The sequence below is a fragment of the Andrographis paniculata genome, unplaced genomic scaffold, assembly GCF_009805555.1.
Source record: "Andrographis paniculata isolate CXL003 unplaced genomic scaffold, ASM980555v1 Contig34END, whole genome shotgun sequence".
Taxonomy (NCBI): Eukaryota; Viridiplantae; Streptophyta; class Magnoliopsida; order Lamiales; family Acanthaceae; genus Andrographis; species Andrographis paniculata.
In genome coordinates, this window is record NW_026137567.1 from 2,313,522 (window position 1) to 2,333,693 (window position 20,172).

General features: G+C 29.3%; 2 protein-coding genes across 3 annotated transcripts; one reads left to right on the top strand and one right to left on the bottom strand.

Annotated features, from left to right (window-relative positions):
• The first annotated feature begins 14,357 nt into the window (after positions 1-14,357).
• On the top strand, positions 14,358-15,763 carry LOC127248765 (flavonol 3-O-glucosyltransferase F3GT2-like). Its single transcript, XM_051271282.1, has 2 exons — positions 14,358-14,820; positions 14,898-15,763. The coding sequence occupies exons 1-2, from the start codon at positions 14,358-14,360 to the stop codon at positions 15,761-15,763; spliced, it is 1,329 nt and encodes a 442-aa protein (XP_051127239.1).
• Positions 15,764-16,808: 1,045 nt separating this feature from the next.
• On the bottom strand, positions 16,809-19,089 carry LOC127248766 (transcription factor MYB36-like). Of its 2 annotated transcripts, XM_051271284.1 has the most exons (4): positions 19,019-19,089; positions 18,671-18,902; positions 18,438-18,567; positions 16,809-18,158 (listed from the first exon to the last, which is right to left on the bottom strand). In XM_051271284.1, exons 2-4 carry the CDS (start codon positions 18,804-18,806, stop codon positions 17,405-17,407), a joined length of 1,020 nt encoding a protein of 339 aa, XP_051127241.1. In that variant the 5' UTR covers positions 18,807-18,902; positions 19,019-19,089; the 3' UTR covers positions 16,809-17,404. The 2 variants fall into 2 exon arrangements, with proteins under 2 accessions (XP_051127241.1, XP_051127240.1); XM_051271283.1 differs by having other exon boundaries at positions 18,671-19,075.
• Between the last annotated feature and the right edge of the window lie 1,083 nt (positions 19,090-20,172).

The following is a 20,172-nucleotide window of genomic DNA, read 5'->3' on the forward strand; positions in this document are numbered from 1 at the left end:
TTTGATGGCACCCTTTTGCCACTGGTCTCGCCTTAATACTTGAGAATAGAACCATCAACATTATATTTAACTCGAAAAACCCAATGACAACCAATAGGCTTCTTGGAAAAGGGCAGGGGTACCATGTCTCATGTATGATTATGTTCCAAAGCTGTAAGTTCTTTTTTCATAGCCTTAGTCCAGGCTTCTGATAATTGAGCATCGGCAAAGGAAGCATACAACTTAACATCTTGAGTTATATAGACATAATCTTTAAATCGAGTGGCATACGCTTAAATCTTTGTGCTCTGGCAGGGATAGGTTCTGAAGCAGTAAATGGAGTATGAGACAAAGGATCTGAAGAGGGAGAAGAGCTCGACGAAAAAAGATGGAGATCTGGGCACTCGCATAAAGCAAAGGCACTAAAAAATATGAAGCCATTGGAGATCAGGTGGAGTATTGTATAAGATTTCATAAGGAGTTTTCCATCTAATGATAGGGGATGGCAGCCAATTAATCAGATAGACATCTATGATAACAACTTCATTACAGTAATTATTGGATAAACCAGAGTTAACAAGCAAACATCTAGCAACTTGAGCAATGTGTTTCTATTTTCTCTCAACCCTCCCATTTTGTTGAGGAGTATAGACACAACTCTTTTGGTGAATAACCCCAAACTTAGCAAACAACTCTTGACAAGCTATATTGCAGAATTCAGATCCATTGTCACTGTGAATAACTTTCACAGAGGTGGAAATTGAATTTTAACCAAAGCTAAGAATGCAGACAAAAAATTCACAACCTCAGATTTGTGTTGTAACAAATAAATCCAAATGACACGGGAGCAATCATCAACAATAGTCAACATATACTTACTATTAGTAGTGCAAGGGTGAAGGAAAGACCCCCAAAGATCAATGTGAATAAGATCAAACACATTAGAAACATAAGAGATATTATTACTAAAAGAAGGTTTGTGAAATTTTGAAGTAGAATAAACCTCACAAGAAGAAGATGAAGGAAAAGAAGTAAAATGCATAGGTATATGTTGCATAACATTCTATGATGGGTGGCCTAATTTTTTATGCCATAGCAAAGTGTGATGCAAAGAATCAGAGTAGGTAGTAGAGTATAGAACCTGGGGTGATAACTTGGAGTAAAAAATATAGAGATTATGATGAAGCTTGACATGCAAAAAAGTAAAGTTAGTCTTCAGGTCCTGCAATTCACAATATGAGGCATTAAATTTAGCTATGCAACTGAGATCAGTAGCTAATTTGCTGATAGACACGAGATTTAGAACAAATCCAAGAGGAATATATAACACATCATGTAACGTGATGTTGGAGTTGAGAACAACTGTTCCATAATGAGTAGGAGATTTAAGAGTTTCATCTGGAAGATGGATATTGGAGGCCGATGACAGATGTTTAGGATCAACTCAGGGACAGAGATGAACATAAATGGAAAGAAGCTCTTGTGTCAAGGATCCATAGAGTATTGGAGTGTTCATGAGAACTACCTGAGTAGCTAAAAGCTCCTGCAGCATAATCAACGGGAGAGGAGGTTGATGAGAGCATTAACTTCTTGAACATATCTTCAAACTCAGCTTTAGTCACAAAAGGAGAAGCCTCAGAAGACCTATTCTCTCATTCAGAGACGGAGGGAGCAGCAGCGAGAACAGAGGGATAGGAGATTTTGCTTTTCTTATTCGATGATTGTAAGTTATACTTATTCTATAATTCATCATTTTTTTTTCAATGATATTATTATTTTTATTCATATTAATATTTTTTTGTAGTATCTTGCTCAACTTCAAAATGAAAATCCCCAAAAACCAGCACATTTGCCAGCAAATGATTGGAAGCCATCTTTTTAGCCTAAATATATGATAAATGATTAGGTGTATTCAATTACTGTTGAACATGCGAGTTTTTCTTCTTTATTCTTAATCCTCTAGTGCTTGGAAGCCATCTTTTTAGCCTGAATATATGATAAATGAATAGGAGTATTCAATTACTGTTGAACATGGGAGTTTTTTTAACTTTTTACTTTTTTTTTTTTTTTTGTAGCTGTTAGTGCTTGTTTAACAAGTACTGTGTATTCCTGTATGTCTTATAGGCTTTGAGAATAATTTAAAATGTGTTGAATTTTTATATTTTTTTTATTATGCAATTTTTCCACTCATTCGTTCGATCAGGACATTGGGTTTTGTTTTGTTCTTTTGTTGTCAACCAAAAGCTCTTTTACTTCACTAGCTTGAATCCAATAGATACCTGACACATTGACAAGTTGATATTTGATAAATATTTTGAGAATTGTTCAGGATTGTTGCAAATTTTTTATTTTCTGATTAACAGTGTATGACTAAGTATACAATTGATGTTCCTGCCCATATTAAACAACCAGATGTTCATAGTTGTACTCTTTTTGTTATGATTTATATGGAACCATGGCCTCGTAAACTCAGAGCTTTTTTTTGTTCACAAATGAAAGACTGGGTTTGTTAAAGAGAAGACAAAGAAGTATGTTGCAAATATGAAGAAAGCAAACAAAAATTAAACGATAGAAAAGAATGCAAAGAACAAAACAAAATCCTCTTTAAAACCAAAGACAAATAGTAAAAGTAGGAAATAAGAAGTGCAATTTGACCAGTTTGAATTTTGTTGATATGTTGTATAAATGTTATTGGTGTCCTTTGAATATCATTGCTAGAACATATTATTCATGGAGCCTTTATAGGTATCTATTGTTGATGTTTTTTATCTAAGAACTAGAACTAACATATAGTTATGTTATTAGAATGCATACACATATTAATATAATTCGATATGGTGTTTTTTTAAGGTCATAGTTATGTGATTTCTTTTTAATGGCTATATGTGTTTCATGTATTTTGATTACAAAATAAAAATAGGATAGATGGATGTTAATTATGTTTTTTTGTATGTTTACGTGTGGATTTATTGGAAAGTGTCAACTATAGCACATATTTATGTAATAAAGAGCAAATTCTTACACTATAATAAATATATTTTACAACACGGCAAGTACAATGAAATTAGCATATTATTACGTTAAGTATAGCAAATTTGTAGTTTAGGACATATTTATATATTGAGAGTAAACACTCACATTATAATAAGCATATTTCACCACATGGTAAATACATAAAAAAATTAGCACATTATTACATTAAAATAGTTCATTTGCAGTTTAGCACATATTTAAATTATATAGAGCAAACACTTGCTTAATATTATTTTATTAATTGAATGCATATGCTCTAGTAAAGAAAATTGTCAATCTTGTGCATTTATATCTAATTTTATATCTTTTGTCTCGATTGCCTCTCCAATCTTTTGTTTTTCTTTCAGACTCTTTTTTATTGTCTTCATTTTTTTGTTGTCTTTCGTAGTTGCTGATTGTTACAGTTCTTCGCACTCCACCTCTTGGATTATCCATTTTCTTAATAGTTCAGTTTGTAGTAGGTCATTCTATACAATATTTAGGAGTTGGTTCCAATGACAATTTGCTTCCATTCACTCATATTCCATTAGCAGTCGATATTGATTTGAGAATCTTATTAAACTCTATCAAACAAAAATCTTATGAATCTGGGCTTGAGGCCAGGATGCGAGCAGATTTAAAAAAAATAAATGTAACATAATGATTTTTCCTTGTCTTCATATGTCATCTCCCCTCTTGAGCAAGAAAAACAGCAGGTGTAAATAATTCTACTTTCTTTGCATCTTTTTGTCCACCTTAATACATACATGTCTGGTGAATGTTGTAACTGAGAAAATTTTGTTCATCCCAATATATCTATCAAACACAAAGTAGGACAACAAATAATTCCAATATGAATCCACATTCTACAATTACACTCAATAAAACAATCTTCAATGTTGAGATGTATAAGATTCTACTCAGTTGTCCTCTTTAAGTGATATACCAAGTAGAGTCCCTTGTCTTTCAATCACTTTATTATGTATTGAAATGACTTTTCATATTCAAATAGGATCATTTTAGAAATATTTGGTGTGAATACTTCTGTTGCATGCTTGAACAACGGGTTAAAAACATGATTTGCTATCAATTGCTTATCTCTTGTTTAAAAATCCTATTACTCTTCTGTTTCTCTAATGTTTGTAAGAACTCGTTTAAATTGCTAGAAAAAACTCAATAATGTTCTTGTCTGATTGCAAGTACTTATAGAGAATAACACAAAATAGAACATAGGTGTTTGTATGAATTATGTCATTTATTCAATAAGAAAAAAATGTATAACTATACATACTTTTTAGTAATTTTTTTGAGTGAAATATGTTGTAAATACCTTTTAAGAGAACTATTACATGATTCACTTAATTGTGTGCTCCTCATTCCATCAGTGAAGTACTTAGTTGTCTATGCAGAAGACTAGTGTTCTTTTAATAAAATAATACCTTAACTATCTATGTAATCTATTTGGGAAGCAAATTTCAGATATAGTCCTCCAAGACATCTCAAAGTCATTTTCATCTCGTACAATATATAATTATTTTTGAAAGTGTTATGAGAAACTATTCAAAGAAATTTAAAATTGAGGAATGTAATTAGAGAGTAATATAACACATTATCCTAATTTGAAGCGAGAAATTAAATAACAAAAAATATTAAAGCAAACCTTGAGTTGTACAAACAACTTAAATTCTTCTTTTTTTTTTTTTTGACGTGGGAACCCGCTGCTGCTACCCGAAAGTGCGCACTAGGTAAACCCCCGGCCGAACCTAAGACCCTGCAAACCAGGTCCGACGGAAAAGTCACACTAGGCGAACCATGTGTGGCAGGTGACCTGAGGCGTCGGGGGTTTAAATTCTTTTTTGCATTCTGTAAGATGTGTCATGTACATAAAACATCATATGTGTTTGGCATAATAATTTTTATTGTTGGAGTCATTACTAAATCTTGATCAAAGGACATAGTCTTTGGAGCTTGACCATTCGTGCACTTAAAAAAAAATTATGAACAACCAAGTAAATGACTCATTTGTCTCCTCGTATAAAAGTGTAGCTCCAAACACACATACTTGCTTATGAAACCAACAATGACATCTACAAAGAAAATATAACCTGTTAATTATAAAACAAAGTGTGTAGTTATATTGTAAGAGCACAACATTCCTAGTTTTCAAGAAGATCTATTATAAAAGATTTTAAATAAATCACATTGTTTTTTCAGAATGAGACGCTAGAGTAGTATAATGTATTTATTTTTTGGCAAAATAGCAAAAAACCCCCCTGTGGTTTCCGAAAATTGTTGAAAAACCCCCGTGGTTCTAAAACTCCAAAAAACCTACTTGTGGTTTCCAAAATGTTGCAAAAAATCCCCCCTCCGTTAGGATTTAATGGAGGTTGTATAACACGCGTCTGAAATGCGATTTTTGGTTCATAGAGTGATATATTTTTGTATAAAATTACTAAAATATCCTAATGATTACTTTTTACAACATCTTCTTCTTCCTCGTTCTTCTTCTTCCTTGTTCTTCTTCTTTCTTATTCTTCATCATTCATTCTTCTTTCTTTTCTTCCCCTTTCTTCTTCCTCCTTCTTCTTATTCCTTATTCTTCTTATTTCTTACCAAACCCAGAATTACTTTCTTCTGTTTTTATCAAATCCAAAAATCAAAAAATTCAATTTGACATCAATATTTGAAATCAATCTAAGAAGAAAAAAAGAACTTGCTGCTCGTTGCAACCGTGTACGAAAGAATTAGAGAGAAAAAATAAAAAAGAACGAAAATTAGGGAAAAATAGATAGAGAAAAAAAAATTGGAGAAAAAAAAAAAACTTATGCCTTCTTTCTCATCTTCTTCTTTTTCTTCTTTCTTTATTCTCTTTCTTTTCTTCCCTGCTCCAGCCGCTTCCGCCTGTTATCTTCTTTCTCTTCTTATTCTTCTTCAAAGAACAATTGGAGATGAAGAAGAAGAAAAAAAAATTGGGGGAAAAAGAAGAAAAGAAAGAAGCAGGTAGAACTACTATGACATGAAAAAGAATTGGAGAAGAAGAAGAGAAAAATTGAGGAAAAATAAGAAAAGAAAGAAGTGGAACTGTTACAGTTTGAAAAGGAATTGGAGAAGAAAGAAAAGAAAAATTGAGGAAAAAGATGTGTGAAGAAGAATTTGGGGATGGAAGAAAGAAGTTGAGGATAAGAGAAGAAGAAAGAAGTTGGAGAGAAGAGAAGAAGAAAGAACAGAAGAGAGAGAAACACAGGGGCATAACGGTCTAATAAGGTTAAAATTTAACGCCGTCAGTGTGATTTAAAGGGGGGGAGGTGTGCAACGTTTTACAAACCACGCTTTAGGTTTTTTGGAATTTTAGGACCACAAGGGTTTTTCAGCAGATTCGGTAAACCACGGGGAGATTTTTTGTTGTTTTGCCTTTTTTTTTTTTTTTTTTACCTAGAGGCCATGAATTTTGTTTATCTAGTATATTGTGACAAATGTTATACTGTCACAAAAAAATACATAATCACTCTTTATATGAGCATCTGACCAAAAAATGTTAGAAATCTTAAAATTTGTATCAACTTCAAGTTCATAGAAGAAGTATGAATTGTCTGTTGATCATTCACTAAAATATTTCAATAGTGCATTTTCCTCACTATCTTTCAACACATCATCCTCTGTTTTTCTATCTGATTTGAGAAACATCATACTTTTTTTACCTTTCAATGCTAGTTTCATTAAATTATAGGAGTGCCTCTATTGAACTCTTGTATTATGGATCATTGTTGCAATAGCTACATCAGTCTCTTTCATCTTTCAATTTGAAACAATTATATCCCTATGTTACAAGGGATGCAAATCATGGTTGTATTTATCCTCGAATAATATTACTTTGTATACACTAGTATCGGTAACCAATTGTAGCATCACCTTTGCATTACAACCTGTTATTGTTTCATATTTTGTGTGACTGCTTCTATTTTTATCTGTATATTGGGTGTTTCTATAAATATCATATTATTCTCAATAGAGAGTTTGTTATAATCACGATATCCCTCTTTGTTGAAGCAATACTCTAAATACTGAATTTTATATTGATAATTTTTCAATTTTTTTTTTCTACATTTTTATTCTAACCCCCAAATCCCATATCATGTGCATAATCAAAGTAAAAGCAATTGTGCATCATCAATGTATGGAAGATCATTCATGCCTATTATATTAGCATTTTTTTACAAAATAGAAAAATAAATCATAAAGACATTATCTTAAAATTAGCGCATTATTATGTTTTAAATAATATATTTTAAATTTAGCACATATTTATATTTAGATAGCAAATACTTACACTATGATGAATTCATTTCACCGGACAACAAATATATTGCAAAATTAGCACATTATTATATTTCAAATAGCATATTTGTAGTTTAACACATATTTATATTTTAAGAACATACACGTACACTATAATGAGCGCATTTTAACACACAAGTATATTAGAAAATTAACATATTATTACGTTTAACATAACATATTTGTAATTTAGCACATATTTATATTGTGAGAGCAAACACTTATACTATAATGAACACATTTTACCACACAATAAATACATTGTAAAATTAGTATATTATTACGGTTAAAATAACACATTTGTAATTTAGCACATATTTATAACACTTACTCTATAATGAGCACATTCCACCACACATCAAGCACATTGTAAAATTAAGATATTATTACGTATAAAATAGCAAATTTGTAGTTTAACACATATTTGTATTATGAGAGCAAACACTTACGCTATAATGAGCATATTTCATCACAGAACAAGCACAATGCAAAATTAGCACATTATTATGTATAAAATAATATATTTGTAGTTTAGCACATATTTATATTTTGGGGGCAAACAATTACACTATAATAAGTATATTTCATCACACAACAAACACATTTCAAAATTATCATATTATTATGTTTAAAATATCACATTTGTATTTTACACACACACATATATATATATATTTTGAGAACAAATACTTACACTATAATGAACACATTTTACCACACAACAAGCACATTACAAAATTACCATATTATTATCTTTAAAATAAAACATTTGTAGTTCAACACATATTTATATTTCGAGAGCAAATACTTATATTAAAATGAGAAGATTTCAACACACATCGTAAACACATTGAAAAATTAGCATGTTATTATATGTTAAATAGTACAAGTGAACATTATACAAACCACATTCTTATTTATTAAATACAAATATTATTTATTTTAAGAAGTGTACATAGTGAGAAGACAATGGTTAAGAAATACCTGGAAGATTCATCCTTCACCATGTTGTCTTCAGATTGAATCTCGATTCCAGATAACCGTTGGATTTCTTCCATAATCTTCAAGAAAATAATTTTTCTTATATAAATTATTTTTTTATCTTCCTCTACAAAAACAAAAACAAATTATATGCACGGTTGACTCAAAGGGTGGATACATTGTTTGAAGGATTTTGGTGGATTTCCACTATTCATTCAATTTTTTCCCCCCAAAAACATCAAATCAAACACCTATTTTTCATTTTTTATATTATACTAAAAATCAATTTTACATTCAAAACATCACATCAAACCCTATTTATATCACATCATACAACTATTCAAATTCAAAATTTTTACAATTCAAATCCCAACTCAAAATCCAAACCCCCAAACAAACACACCCTAAATTAAATTTGAAGAAGCGAAGAAAATAAAGATAGATGCAACGTCGATTTCATAAAGCAAAGAGGGGAATATGTGAATATCTTTTCCTTGTTATGAAAGAAAACTTAAAACTACAATCACGACCTTGTTGTTAATATCAGTTATACAATTAATTTTAAATCCAACAAATTAGAGCTAATCACAAAAGTGCTAATCTTAATATCAGTTATATATGTGGACCCACTTTTTACAATATTTTTGAAATTATGCAATCTCATAATTTTGAGATTTTGTTTTTTTTTTATTTATTTATTTTGTTTTACAGTTTTTCACTCTTTGTAAAAAAAATTGCTATTTTTATTTTACAGAATATTTTTATAGTTTTTTATATTTATGTCTATAAATATAGAATATTTGTTACTAAAATTTATTTATTTATGAATTACTTTAATATATTTTTATTAAATTTATTTTTTTGAATTTAGAATTTTTTTTTTAATTTTTCACTTTTATTAACAAAATTACAGTTTATTATTATTTTAATATTTTAGTTTTATAATTAACTATTTTTATTATACATAATTAATTTATTTTTTATTTGAATTTAGATTATAATAGGATAACTTGCTAAACATATATATAGATATAATTTTCATTTACTCAGTCTTTTTTTTTTTTTTAAATAATAAGATAGTGGGGTAGGTTTTTAATTAATTTTTTAATTCAGTTTATGTATCATATTTTGCAAATATACGGTAATACGAATGCGTATTCTCTCAACAATTTAGCAAAATCAAAATATCGACCATCGGTCTTCGGTGTTGGATTTCGGAAAAATGTGTTGAAAGTCCGACAAAAACTCGGCAATGATTTGGTGACTCTCTCTTTTACCCGTACTACATTTATTTTCAACTGTGTTCTTTATAAGAAAATTGCTTTTATTTTTAGATTTGATTAATCAATTCTGGATAAATTTTATTTTTAACATATTTTGCAGATATTTTCTATTTTTTATTTTTTTTTTGCTTACGATCTTAAAGAAGAAGAATGTAACACATAATATTCATTTACTTTTTGATATATTTTTCCTATATTTTTTATTCTATTTATTTTGCAAATAAATAACATCTATAGAAGGAGAGGTAAACTATAAATATTCATCTGTTATGTACAAATATTAAAGATATTGGATAATATAACATTGTTCTATGTGTTTTTTCAATTTTTATTTTATTTTTTATTTTTGGTATATTTTGATTTTTACTGATTTATTATAATTAAAATATTATTAATTTATTTTATTTTTAATATTAATTATGACTAATCATTTTAATTTTTAAGATTGATAAACAATAATTTATATATACAAATATTTCACCACATTATATAATATTAATTACTTTCTATAAATTACTCTTTTATTTTAAAATAAGAATATAAATAATATTTATTTGATAAAGATTATTTTATTTTATCTATTTCTCTTATTTTTTTTAATTATACCTTATATATTTTTATCATTCAAATATTTTATTTGATATTAATTAATTATATATTATTTCAAATTATATTTATATATTTATTAATTGAATATAAATTTTAGTGCTAGATTCGATTGAAATTAAATTTTTATTTTTATGTTTTTATTTTAGTTCTTTTATTTCAATAATTTGACATTATTCTATTTTATGTTACATTTAATAAAATATAGTTTGTTATTTGTAAAATATATATAGAAAATAGAAATATAGCATTCATAATAAATATAATTATTTGATATATTTTTGCAATTTTTACTATTTTGAATCAGTAGTATATGATTATTTATTAATAATTTTATATATTTTAAATTGATAATTTACTTGTTTAAATATCTTCAATATAAAATTGAAACAAATAATTATTTAATATTTTGGTAAATTAAAATTAAATGTAAAATAATAAGTTTTATTTTTATTAAATATATTTATGCATACTTTGTATATATTATAATGTGTTATTTGTTACAATATATATATATATATAAAAAGAATATATATAATGTGTTATTTGTTACAATATATATATATATAAAGAATATATATATATAAAATGATAAGTAATTCTATTGTTTTGTTTTTTTTTTTTATTAATAACTTGATTTGCATATTTTACTTGGGCGAATTATGCAATTTTATAATTTTGTATTAGTATTTTAATTATCTAATACTTCTTCAATCCCAACTATTTTGTCACTTTTAATTTAGACATAATAATTTTATTTGGAATGTTATTACGCAAAAAAGTACGTAAATAATAGTTTTATCAATTTATATTTACATTGAATTCAAAAATAATTCATTTTTATTTTTAAGAATAAATATAGTTAATTATTTTAATTTTTTTCAAAATGTAAACATACATGTATAATGTAACATTATTTTAAAATAGTAATTATTTGTACTTTATTATTATTTTTTAAAATATTTTAATTATGTATATACCCGCACGGGTTTAAATTCTAGTATGAAACTAAAATTAAATGAGGTGGTTTTACGGTTTTCTTAGAATATGTTTTAAGTGGGTTTTTAACCCATATTAATGGCAAAAACTAATTTTTATAGTTTTTTATAGTGTTTTTAAATGGGTTGAATATCCAATTTTTATTTTTTTTTCAAATATTTTTTCTTATTTTTTTTCATCTTCTCTCAATTTTTTTGGATTGTTCTGATACTTTTTTGATTGATTATAGTTTCTTTTTGGTATATTTTTTTAATTTTTATATATTTTTTTACTATTTTCTAAATTGTTTACTTTGTTATGTTTTTGTGCGCAGAGCAAGAGGCATAAAGTTGAGATCCGAAAAGACAGTCTTCTAGACTTAGAATTTGTTTAATGGAGATTCGGTCACTTTTATTTCTTAGGTTTGTTGATTTATTTTTACTATCTAATGTTTTTTTTTAAGAGGTTATATTCATTGTCAGTACGAGAAGATTTATGTTTGAATGTTGAAATTGAAAATTTGAATTTATTTATAATTTTTTTTTCATTTTGCATTTACTTTTTTTTCATTGTGATTTGCTTTTACAATTGATGGAAAAAGCAGAAACAAAGAAGAAAAAAAAAAAAAAGAATTTTGATGGTTTTTTTATTTGTAATATATAAAAATTATTTCATTATGAATTTGGTGGTTTTTTCATTTGTAATATATAAAAATTATTTTATTATACATAGAAATATTTAACTATTATAAGTTTAGTGGTTTTTTCATTTGTACTATATAAAAAATATTCTATTATACGTAGAATTATTTGAATGTAATTTACATTCTTATTTCCAATTGATTATAATTTATATTAAATTATATTTTATAAAATTACAAATTTGTTGTCAAAATATATATAAAAATTTATTTATGGTCATTCTTTTTTATTATGTATTTTTTTTCATAGTGATTTACTTTTACAACTTGCTGTAGAATCCAGAGTATAAAAAAGAGAAATATTATAGAAAAAAAAGAAAAGCTAAAGACTGGTGGTTAATGATAGAGCTCGGTGGTTTTTTTATTTGTAATATATACAAATTATTTTATTATACATATAAATATTTAAGTGTAAATTAAATTTTTATTCACAATTTATTATAATTTATATTAACTTATATATTATTTTTATGTTTTTTTTTTAATCGGAGTGTTATAATTTTGTTATCAAAGTATTGTAATTATGTTATCATATTGTTGAAAAATTAATTTTATCATTAAATTGTAAAACAAAAATTGTTATTATGTATATAAATAATAGTTTTATTTTTATATTACATTTTATTATAAAAAAAATTGAGTTTTTTTTTTTGATATATATAGATATTTAATTTGTAGATATGTATTCTATTCTATTTTTAAATAAAAATTATTAGTACTTACTATTCAAACAAAAATCAATTTATATATAAATAAATAGCTTATTATTTATCATAATCAATCAAGTTCTAAACACATATAGGGATGGAAATAGGCTAGGGGCCTGTAGTGGCCTACCGGACCTAGTTTGGCCTGACATGTTTAAATAAATAGAACTGGTTTAGACTTTACGAAAAATCTTTTTAGCCTATCAGGCCGACCTTTTTATATATTTATATAGTATTTTTTTTTATCTACTATATATAAATATTATATTTTTAATTGTTTATAATTTATAAAAAATTATATTTGGTGATAATAAAAATAAAAAATTAATTTATTTTAACTGATTTATTATATATAATAAATAATTGTATTTTTCTACAAATATTAAGTTTAAAAAATAAAAAATAAAAAAAATTTATATAAGTTTTTAAATAGGCAGTAGGAGACTCAGACTTTAGTCTTATAAAATAAGTCTGACCTATTTAGCCAAAGTCTGGCCTGGCCTATTTCCACCCCTAAACACATCCAAAGTATATGTATAATTTATACTTTCTCCGTCCCATAACAAGTATCAATTTTCTTTTTTAGTAACTGTACTATCTACTTAACATTACAAATATTCTTACAACTTACAATATATTACACAAATGTCATTACTTTTATATCACACATACTAATAAAGTTATTTTAGTCATTTCTACTTTATTCCTACTATATTATAATATAATACTAATATTTCTAAAACTACGTGTAAAAAACAAATTAATATTTAATTTCGGGACGGAGGGAGTATATAATTTTTTAATTGATATTGTTCATACTAAATTGTTATTTTAATATTATATTAATTTATTTATATTATATTTTTATTTCAAATATATAAGATAAATCATAATTTATATTATTAGATATTCATTTGAAGTTTGTAAAATTATTTTTCTAATTTATTTTAAATGATAATATTTTTCTAAAAAAAATTATTATTTATTTAATTATTACTTATTTTTATAAAAAATTTATTATTCTTAAACTTATTAAAATATTAAAAAATAAATATAAAATTATTAAAAACTTCTATAATAATATACTTTAAAATAAGTAATAAATTTTCGTTGATTGTACTGTGCGGACTCCCCGCTAGTTAGTCTTAATTAGCATCGTAAGCAAGGTCTACTCAAAAAACAAACTACCTAAACATAGCGTAAATTTGCTCACTTGGTATTTATTTATTGTATTTATATTTGACTGTTTAGTGAAATATTTATTTCATAAAATAATGTATGCAAATATTGATATATATTTACAGAGAATTGAATAATAATAAGAAGAAGAAAAAAGAATAGAGCCTAATGCTATATAATTGTTTCCACTTTCTTTACATCTAATTTTATTATTTTTTATAAAAATATAGTAATTTTATATACAAAATATCAAACCCAATAACCATCTAATTCAGAAAACGCACGTCACAAAATCAAATACAAATATCAAAAGTGAAAACATCTTAAATATTCCCTCAATAAACTAATATTAAAAAATGAGTATTGGGAGTAGGCTTAAACGGGCCTAAACGTAATAGGCTTATATTTGGGCCGAGTGTGTGGGCCCGGCCCATATTGCAGGGTAAATTAATTAGGGCATGAGATCCCAAGAGTCATTCTCGGAACAGTCGAAAATGAGTTTTACTCAATCAATCTATTGTTGTTACTTACGAGGTACGAGGTTTCTCTTCACATTAAAAAACCAAATTTGTTACTGAAAAACGGGGTTAAGGAAAAATGTCCGCCGCCGGAAATGCTCACGTCGTCGTCTTCGCATTTCCTTTCGGCTCCCACGCCGCCGCACTGCTCGACCTTGCGCGGCGGATGGCGGCGGCGGCGCCGGGCGTCCGTTTCTCGTTCTTCAGCACGGCGGCGACCAACCGGAAAGTCGCCGATCTGCCCAGCAATTTGAAGGTCTACGACGTCGACGACGGCGTGCCCGACGGACATGTTCTCACCGGAAACCCCCTGGAGGCCATCGGAATGTTCATCGACGCCACGCCGGAGAATTTCAGACGACAGCTGGGGGAGGCGGTGGAGGACGCCGGAGCGAGGATTACGTGTCTGCTGACGGATGCGTTTCTGTGGTTCGCGGCGGATGTGGCGGAGGAATTGGTGGTTCCATGGGTGGCGGTGTGGACGGCGGGGCCGACGGCGGCGGCGCTCCACATGTACACTGACGAAATCCATCGCCGATTGGGTGAGTTCTTTTTCTAAATTTAATTGCCCTAATTTTCATCAGTCGTTCATTATAATTGAATTCCGGCCCCGGCGCAGGAGACGGCGATCGCCATCCCGCCGGAACCCTAGATTTCCTCCCCGGAATGTCTGCCATACGCGTCGGTGATTTACCGATGGAGATCTTAAACTTAGACACTCCGTTCGCGCGTCTCCTACACTCGATGGGGCGCGTGCTACCACGCGCCGCCGCAGTCGCGGTCAATTCGTTCGACGGAATCGAGCCCGCCGTGGAGGACGATCTCAAATCGAAGTTACAAAAATTACTCACCGTCGGACCGCCGCCGGCTCCGCGGCGGAGCGAAGACCAGTCCGGCTGCCTCGCGTGGCTGGACCGCCACTCCGCCGCCGCCGTCGTCTACATCAGCTTCGGATCAATGCTGACGCCGCCGCCGGAGGAACTCGCCGCCGTAGCCGACGCCATTGAAGAGGAAGGGATTCCTTACCTCTGGTCGATCCGAGAGAGTCCACAGCGGCAATTATTACAGGAATTCTTCGACAGAACCGAATCGATCGGAAAAGTCGTCGGCTGGGCGCCGCAGCCTGAGGTTTTAGCGCATCCGTCGGTCGGCGTTTTTGTGACGCACTGCGGGTGGAACTCTGTGACGGAAAGCATAATCGGCGGCGTTCCGATGATCTGCCGGCCATTTTTCGGGGATCAGATGATAAACAGGCGGCGCGTGGAGGAGACGTGGCAGATCGGGGTTGGGGTGGGCGGCGGCGCGTTTAGCAGAGACGCCGTCGTGAGGGCTTTGGCCATCGTGATGAGGTCCGACGAAGGAACAAAATTCAGAGAGAATATTTCGAGGCTTCAAAAATGCGCTTTTAGTGCAATTGAGGAAAACGGAAGCACGACTTTGAATTTTGAGTCGCTAATTAGAATCGCCACTTCTCCGCAAAATTAGATGTTCTTTAGGTTACATTTTCATGCCTAATTCTACCTGAATATTCTTTTATTTTATTTATTTATTTATTTGTTAAATTAATATTTGTCTCTAATTTATTTCATGTCTATCTATTTTTTATTAACTCCTCAAATTTCTATTACTAAACTCTTTCGATATATTACTAAGGGTGTGTTGGTTTGAGTTTGAATTGCGACGATTTTGTTTGAATTTTATATTTAAATAATATTTTGTAAAAAATTAAAAATAAGTGTTTTTTAAATTATTGGGAAAAAATTAAAAATCGAATATGGTAACAATAAATTTTGTCTGCTAAGAAGAAAAAAAAATTATTTTAAGTATTTGAGTTTATAGTTTTATTTTAATTTTGGTCTAAATAATATTTTATAAAATATGTGTATATCTATTTAATGTTTTAATTTGAAGTATTTTTTTATCTCTTAAAACTGTCTTCACTTTTTATTATCTTTTAAAAATCTATGAAAAATATTTTTGTGGTTTTTTTTGCTTAAATAATAAATTAGATACCATTATTGTAAGTTAGATTTTATTTATTTATTTTTAAAAAAATTAAATACTTGAATAATAAATTAAATATAATATTTTATATGACAGAAATAATATATTTTCAAAAAATTATAAAAATTAAATTGTACAAAAAAAAAAACCTTTTAAAAAGTAAAACTTTATTTATCTGATTCAAACAAATTTCTCTACTCTCAATTTTCTTTACCAAATATATCATTAGATTATAGTAAATTAAAAATAATAGTATTTTATTAGTTACGAAAAAGTATATATATATATATATATGATGATTTTAACAATTTTGTCATTTGTATTTTATGTATAAATTAATTGTATGTGTAATAATGTATTTGTAAATTATGTAAAATTATAAATATTTTAGTATTAGCGTGCATGCAATTACTTTTATTATAAATAAAAAAGTGATATTTCGAATGGAAATAAACAAATAATAAAAATGATACTTTCAATTATAACAAAAAAAAAGAGCATAGAAAATACATACATGATAGGATCATTATTCTTACAATTTACATGACCAAGTGATCATTCTCTAGGGAGCAACAAATACCAACCCTAGCAATGATCATCTTAGAAAAATTGTAATTTTGGCTATATCTACACCCAATAATAATTACTCTTTATCCTATAATTAATCGCTCACGGTCTTATTCTAAGAATTTCTAATTTTTACTATTTTCGGTCCTAAAATTAACTTCACGTCACAGATACGTGATTTTGAATTTCATGACCAAAAATTGTAAAATTCACCGACTCAAATGTTAAATGATCTTTTTATCTAAAAATTTAAATTTGAAGAGATATACATTATTTTCTTATTACGAAGTCACCAATATCTCTCCTCAGTGCAAGGTGAAGACGATTCGTTTCCATTTATTTATAAGATTCGTATATGGAGCATCTCCAACTTGCACTTGAGGAAATTATTGAGTGACTATATAATAATTAATAATACGTATATCTTTAGATTTAAATTTTTACGTGAACTGGTCATTTAACATCAGATATGACCGTACTAAATTATAAGACAAAGGGGTTACCAAAATTGCAATTTTCCGATCATCATCGAATCCTCTCGACGCCCCATCTTTCTCACTGCACACTAAACCCTAAATCCAAATCATGATACATTATTCTTTCAGGTTGATTCATCAAATTTTCCGAGTCCCACGAGTTCGATCCTGCCGTAGAATTATTCACACAGAATTCATTCGACCACCACGCCGTATCCTTAAAGCATCCGAAGTCAGCCACTTGATTGCCCTCCGGGAGATGAAAACTACCCGACGGCTTATTGTTGATCAGATGTTCAAGCTCTACTTGCGTCAGCCCAACCTGATCAATTCCAGGGTTGTCTAATTGCCCTGGATTTAATTCCAGGGCACTCGATTTAGCAAAAATAGAATCCTCCGGCGAAAAACAGGGCTCGCCACAGCCGTCGATTTTGAAAGCCTGTCGAGGATGTAGAGAATGATCGGGTTGAGAGGGAGAAGGTCTCTGAGCCGTCGGATTACTCGAATGGATGGCCTGGATCATCTTCTGAGGAATCAGCTTTGGCCACAGGCCTGGATTGTTGTACAAGGAAGAAAGATTATTGTTTTCCAGGCTATGGAGCTGTATGTGAAGCTGAAGCCTTTCCAGGGCCGAATTGCTGAGATTTTGCATATTATGATCAGAGGTGTCGTTTCCAGGGCCATGATTTGATTCCAGGCCTGGTTCCATGGCCTGATTCGATGCGACGTGCTTGCGCGCCCTGCCGAAGAGTTTTTTCTTCAGCTTCGTGTTCCAGTAGTTCTTGATGTCATTATCCGTTCTGCCTGGCAGCTGCGCCGCGATTATAGACCACCTGGAATGTCGAACCAATATATTGAATTTTTTTATTTTTTTATTTTTGGCAAAGAAACAAGAAGATAAAAATGTAGGAAATAATTTAACTTCTTATCGAATAGCCACCATGTGATCAAATTCCTAACAAAAGCACCATAGACAATTGCATAAGGACAATAAATCAAGGTTTTCATACTCCTGTCTGTCTGTCTCTCTGTCTGTCCCATTTTTATTTTATTTTATTTTTTTTTGTGGAGTGAGAAAGAGATAGATAGAGAGAGAATAGGGGAGGAATTACCTGCTGCCTATGCTGATGTAGAGGCTACAAATAATGTTGTCTTCTTCCTCAGTAAATCCACCATGTTTGATATTTGGCCTCAGATAATTCAACCATCTCAGCCTGCAACTCTTCCCGCATCTCTTCAACCCTAATTAATTCCATGAAAAACAAACATCGTCGATAAAAATCGAAAATGAAAACACAAAATCACACAACAACAATTATAGATTGAATTATATAAATTAGTGTACCAATTTTTTGTGGGAGGGCAATCCAATTGCCACCAGTGCCATTGCGGTCGATATACTCCTTGAGTTTTGCATCTTCTTCGGGAGACCATGGCCCTTTCTTCACACTGGCTTTGTCACAGCAAGGAGCTCTTCCCATGGATACAGATCTTTCTTTCTTTCTTTCTTTTTTGGTTTAATTAGTAGTATAATTTATTTTTTTTGTTTGGTGGGGAAAATTGTTGGAAGAGAAGACCTGAATTTATAGGTAAGGAGGGATATGGTGATATGTGATGATGATGATACTTTTGGAGAACATCTCTCGACTTAACTAACTAAATAAAAAATAATTGAAAAAGAAGAAAGTCTTACCCTTCTCCATTAACAGCTTATTTTAAGCTAGCTAGGGTTTCTTCAATGATCATTAATGGCTGCTCTCTCTCTCTATAATATTTCTATCTCTCTCACGCACAACACACAGTATTTGGATTAGTTCAGTGCAGATATTTTTTATTTTAGTAGATGGGTTTTTAGACATGCAAAGAGACAAAAAGGTGGATGCAAAATTTCTTCCAAAATAGAGTTTTAAATTTACAGGAGTTATTGTTATTATTAATTTTTTTGAAGTATGGAATTATTTGACTTTATTTACATATATTTAAACATTATTTTTAATACTATTCATTCATTTACGATAACATTTTTAAAATATTAGTATTCATTATTATTTTTTTTCGTAAAATATCAAATCAAATTGTTATCGCATAAAAGTCAATCCCCTGAAGAGTCAAATATTAAACCACCATCGAACGATAATTAACTATCGTTCGGCCCAATGATTAGAAGTTTTGAGAAATTTTATTGCATAATTCGCAAATGAACCGAAATTCAAGCATTACAATTCCCCCGCGATCTTGCACAACATTTTGCCGAACGGTTACCCCAGGAACCGATCATCAACCATCCCGGATACTAATAAATACGCAATTGACAATGAACACCAAATTAGACATCTTCAATCACAGAAATTTGTTTTGAAAGAATTATTTAGGAATTATTATTTTAGATGTCTAAAATAACTTATGGTTTGAGGGAATTTCAATCACACAAATTTGTATTTTTGGTAACATAACTAATGAAATTTATCAAGATTTTCAAGTTAAAAATCAGATTTGTTCTCCAAATTTTAAACTTTAAAATTTCCAAAATTCATTAGTTTGTTTATGATTTCAAACACAAATCCACATTTCAAATTAAAATATATATATATATTTTTATTATACATTATATCCAAATATTATTTAAACAAAAACTCAAATTAATACCTAATTTCAAACTACAATCAAACAGATAACAATATTGTAAATTTACAAATTGAAGACAAGATTACATTTTATTAGAATCTTACACGTGTGAAATCTCTTTCATTTAAATTAGGGTTGTGTTCCTTAATAATCTTCGTTTTTTGGGTTTGCTTTTAAGAAGCAAAATGTTAATTCCCTTCAAAATATATAATTTATTAAAAT